Source organism: Protomyctophum parallelum (assembly GCF_964188405.1).
Source record: "Protomyctophum parallelum genome assembly, chromosome: 17".
Classification (NCBI taxonomy): Eukaryota; Metazoa; Chordata; class Actinopteri; order Myctophiformes; family Myctophidae; genus Protomyctophum; species Protomyctophum parallelum.
The window spans coordinates 11,564,953-11,569,536 of NC_139719.1; the positions used below are offsets into that span (position 1 = coordinate 11,564,953).

Sequence of the window (4,584 nt, forward strand, 5' to 3'; positions counted from 1 at the left end):
TGCTGTCTTTATCTGCATGCCCTGGTCTTTAAACCCTGTCCACTCACTCAGTTGATTGGACGTGCACAAACACACCTCGCTACAGGAACATAATCATAGATTTTACTTTACTTTATTTGTTTATTTGGACAAGACAATGCATATTAATGGACGTCACATGGACGTAAATGCCCTGGTTATAGCACAGTTGCTAATTGTCATCCGCAGTCCTACATAACATTACATAGGGAACACGGCATTAAAAACAAATACAATACATATAGATACAATACAATATAGATAGATATGCTTAACCACTTGTCTTTCACCAATACTACTAATACTAGTGTCTTTTCTCTTTTCTCTCTACACCACCTCTGAAAATATCAGATCGACAACATCACAAACAACGTCCCAAGGTATAGTGCATTGTGTGAACTTGTCGATCTGTTATTTTCTGGGAAGGTTTTGCGAGAATGCGCAGGTGGCTATGGGGTTATGGCGTCGTTACGTTTGTGCATGCCGTTACAAGAGAAAATGGTAAGCAATGGTCAGAAATGGTCAAACACTGCCAAAACCTCAAGCGCACAATTTTGTATTTTCGCTAATTGTTGTATGACGACGTACTGTGTCATATAATAGGGCTTACGTGGTTAAACACGGAAACAAGCGAGCACAAATACACGCACGTGCACCCACACACACACACACATGCACATGCACACTAACACACACACTAACACTCACACAAAACAACCGATGATCAGGGAGGGGGGGTTTTAGACAGCTGCGCTGCCATTCTGGACTGGGGCATGCATGCTTGTAATTCACCATGTGTTGGCCACAAACCCAAAATAAGACCTGAGAGGTCAGGAAATCACCCACATTCCCAGTCAGACACACACAAGACACCATGGGAACTAGTGTGTGTGGACAATATACTGATGATCTGTTTTACTGTAGATTGTATAGAACAGGGGTGCCCAGAAGGTAGCTCGTGATCTACCAGTAGATCACACAGGCTGTGCAGGTAGACCACATGACATGCCCCTAAAATATATAATTTAAATAAATAAAGTATTTTTGGTATCTGCCACTTATGAATTAAGGTGACTTCATTGGATTGACATAAAAAGGACGGCTCAAACCCACAATGCAATAGTTGTCAAAAATGTTTACAAACATTAGTACAAAAAAGGGGGGGAAAAGTGCATTCGTCTAATACGTGACTACTTTGAGCAATGGGATAATATATATTTTTGGTGAGTAAATCTGGTTGAGCTGGTCATTTTAAACCTAGCTCTCAAGTCAAAAAAGTGTGGGCACCCCTGGCATAGAAGAACACCATATACAGTAGATAGAGAAACAAAGAGGCCATTTTAAATGTCAGTGGGGGATCTAATTGAAGTGTCATGTAAGCATGATGTGTGTGTAATATGTGAAATGTGTGGCCTTCATGTGTAAGTTAGAGAGTGAAAGAGAGGGGGAGTGACAGATAGAGAGGGATCGAAGGGACAGAGACAGAGAGATTGTGTGCGTGCGTACGTGCGTATGTGCGTGCGTGCGTGCGTGCGAGACAGAGAGAGATGGAGGGGGGTGGGGGGTCTTTTTCCATGCTGTGCTTCCAGTACCTCTTAAATGGTCTATTCTAATCCTCCGGTTTGCACTCTACTCCCATTTGGGCCAACTGAGCTTATCTCGGGCATGTGCAACATCCACGCACACACACACACACACACACACACACACACACTGACTGATCAAAATGTCTAAGGTGACCTTTATCAGTTTGAAGATATACAGCGGAGTGGAGAACGGTCCGATCGCTTCCAGCCATGGGATCATACTCTTATACGATCTGTGTGACTTGACCCCGTGGTCGAAATAAGAAGTTACGACGGCTTTATGAACATTAAAGCGTCTGTGAGCGAGGTCGCGTTCCTCCTTTCCAGAATAGCTTTTCTTATTAGAGAGTTACATTCTGCACTGTCAACGACCGTATAAAGCAGACCCACAAATGCCCTGCGGAGAGACAAAACGCCAAGCTCCTCATCCCTGTGCTTATCGTGGACTTACGGTGTCTCACTGGCATGCTGCACTGACAACGCAAAAACAAAGTCATTGGCCACTATGTGCAAGTGTATACACACCAGGGCTGGACTGAGACAAATATTCAGCCCGGACATTTTCACAGTATTTGGCCCAGACTGGCCCACCACAACCAGCACGCATGATACTCTACTGACCTTTCGAGTCAAGGCCCATACAAATATTAGTTGAAATACAAGCTCTTAACACCACCACATTTATAGTACAACATCAATGATACACAACCAACTCATTTAACATTTGGCCCAGAACCGGCCCACCAGAGGGTCGGCCCACCGGGCATATGCCTGGTACGTCCTGTGGCGCAGTCCACCCCTGATACACACACACGCACATACGCGCGCACAAGCACGCCGTCGCACGCGCGCACACGCACGCCGTCACACGCGTGCACACACTTTTTAATCACGTGTTGCTGTGCTCTCCCATTCTACAGTCTTGTTCTGTACTTTAATTTTACTCGTGAAAAATGTTTTTACTGTATCTTCTCGTGCATTTCCCCTACTGTATATGTTTGTTTTTATGTTGTCCAGCACTTTCGTCAACCTTGGTTGTTTTAAATGTGCTCTACAAATAGAATTGACTTGACGCACGCGCATGTATTTTACAGATCACATCCAAACTATGTCATGTACATCCAAACTATGTTGTGCATGTACATACTATCTTCTTGTCTCTTCTTCGGTTTGTAATTGTATATATGTTCTTAAACGTAAACAACCTCTGATCTTTAGCAACGGTCAGATATGGCACCCAAGTCAGGTGACGACCACAGAGCACGTGATCTGTTGGCCCATATTAACTAAACCCAAGTGAACTGTGTTGAATCCAGCTAAAGTTAGCTGCAGTATACGTGACGTCTCATTTTATAGTCAAGCTTTTTACACTTGACTAGGCCACTGGTTCACAAAGGGAGTTCCAACGGGTCCCCTGCAAAATGAGGAACAATTTAATTTAGCAACTTATGTTCGTTATAGGCCCATAGCCTTAACTAGCAACACAAATCCTTTCTTATGGAGGTCCCTGGCACAGAATCTTTTCAATAGGTGTGCGCAACTAATATCAATTTGGTAGTTCTTGACATGAAGATGTCAAGAAAATGACATGGAAATATTTTCAAACATTTGCATGAGTCTTCTAGGCTACTCTTACAACATAAGCCTTACAATTTAAACCTATCACAATTTAAACTAAATGGATGGAAGATATAGATAAAGACAGTGTTCAATGGCTATCTAGATTTAAGTGTAATATTATAAGAATGATGAATGAATATAGAGGAACTTTATCGTGCTGTATTTGTTAAGGCAGGTGGACAAACAATCTATGAATTGCAGCAGGCCAGGAAAGAACCAGCCTTCCTTTGGGTGTTTTAGGACCAAAATGAATGCTTCAGACAACCCATTCAAACTGCAACCATGCACTATGAGGTGTGTCTGAACGCACGTTTCACTATCCATTACAGCCTCAGGCCACAGCTAAATCAATCCACCGCGTTGCGGTCATTTCTATAACCACAAGCGGAAGCGATGCAATTAGATCTGCCACTCACTCACTCCTCATGCAGGCAGCAGCCCCTAACACACATGTACTGTACAGGTACCGTACCTTGGCCACCTGTAGTGGCTTCTGGTGCTCTGCTCCTCCTTGCAGTCTGAAGCCCCACGGGGCTCCTCCAGACAGGGAGACCGTGACCTCCTCCGCCACCATCCCTGTTTTAATTCAGAATGTACAGTATATAATAACGTGTTGCTGTCCCCCTTCTTCTGTTTCTAACACGACGTGAGATTGAGTGAGGCCTCTGTGAGTGTGTGTGGTGTGGTGCTGTAGCTTCTGTTCCTATTGCCCAGTCACTCCCACCACCCATAAAAGAGACAGGGTGGGTATCTGCTTTTCATCTGCTCACAGTGTGGGAATGCTGTGTCGGCGGGCAGGCGATAGGGGGTAAGAGGGGCCAGAACGTGTGTGTGTGTGTGTGTTTGTGTGTGAGTGAGACCCCCAGCCCGCTCCCTTGCATTCAACAGCTTGCCATGTCACTCTTCGGTGCTCCAGTACCATGGGGATACTTCCTGATACACCGGCCCGAAATAAACCGGCTGCACCAACTCCCCCGTCTCTCCCCCCCCAAGCCCCAGCACAGCCAGCCACCCTGCCTGATGGCCTGGGCCTGCAATCAGGGCTCACAGGCAACGCTGTCTCCACCTGCCCACAGCACAACAGAGATTAGAGAGATTGGAGGGGTTATGAGGAGGGGTATTTTAGGAATGATCATTGATTGATTGAGTTCAACTGCTCCACAGACAATCTGAGAGTGTTCTCAACTGTGATTTCAGATGGCCTATTTTTGAGATCTACTGTATTATTGATAAGCTCTGGATTGTATTATGAGAGGTTTTGGCAAACAGAGGAATGCAAATAGGGGCTGGGTTCTTCAACAGAACAGCTGGGGTTCCCTGAGTTAATAGCTGCCAATCTGACTGACAGGGAAATGTTGTT

General features: G+C 45.0%; 1 protein-coding gene across 1 annotated transcript in view; it reads right to left on the reverse strand.

The window, feature by feature from the left end:
- The window catches only part of LOC310874412 (synaptopodin 2-like protein), a 24,850-nt gene extending 20,893 nt beyond the window's left edge, over nt 1–3,957 (reverse strand). The window contains exon 1 of the mRNA XM_083787216.1: nt 3,697–3,957. Coding sequence (XP_083643342.1) covers nt 3,697–3,798 — 102 coding nt within the window. The 5' untranslated portion in view covers nt 3,799–3,957. The remainder of the gene's footprint in view (nt 1–3,696) is intronic.
- Nucleotides 3,958–4,584: the final 627 nt, after the last annotated feature.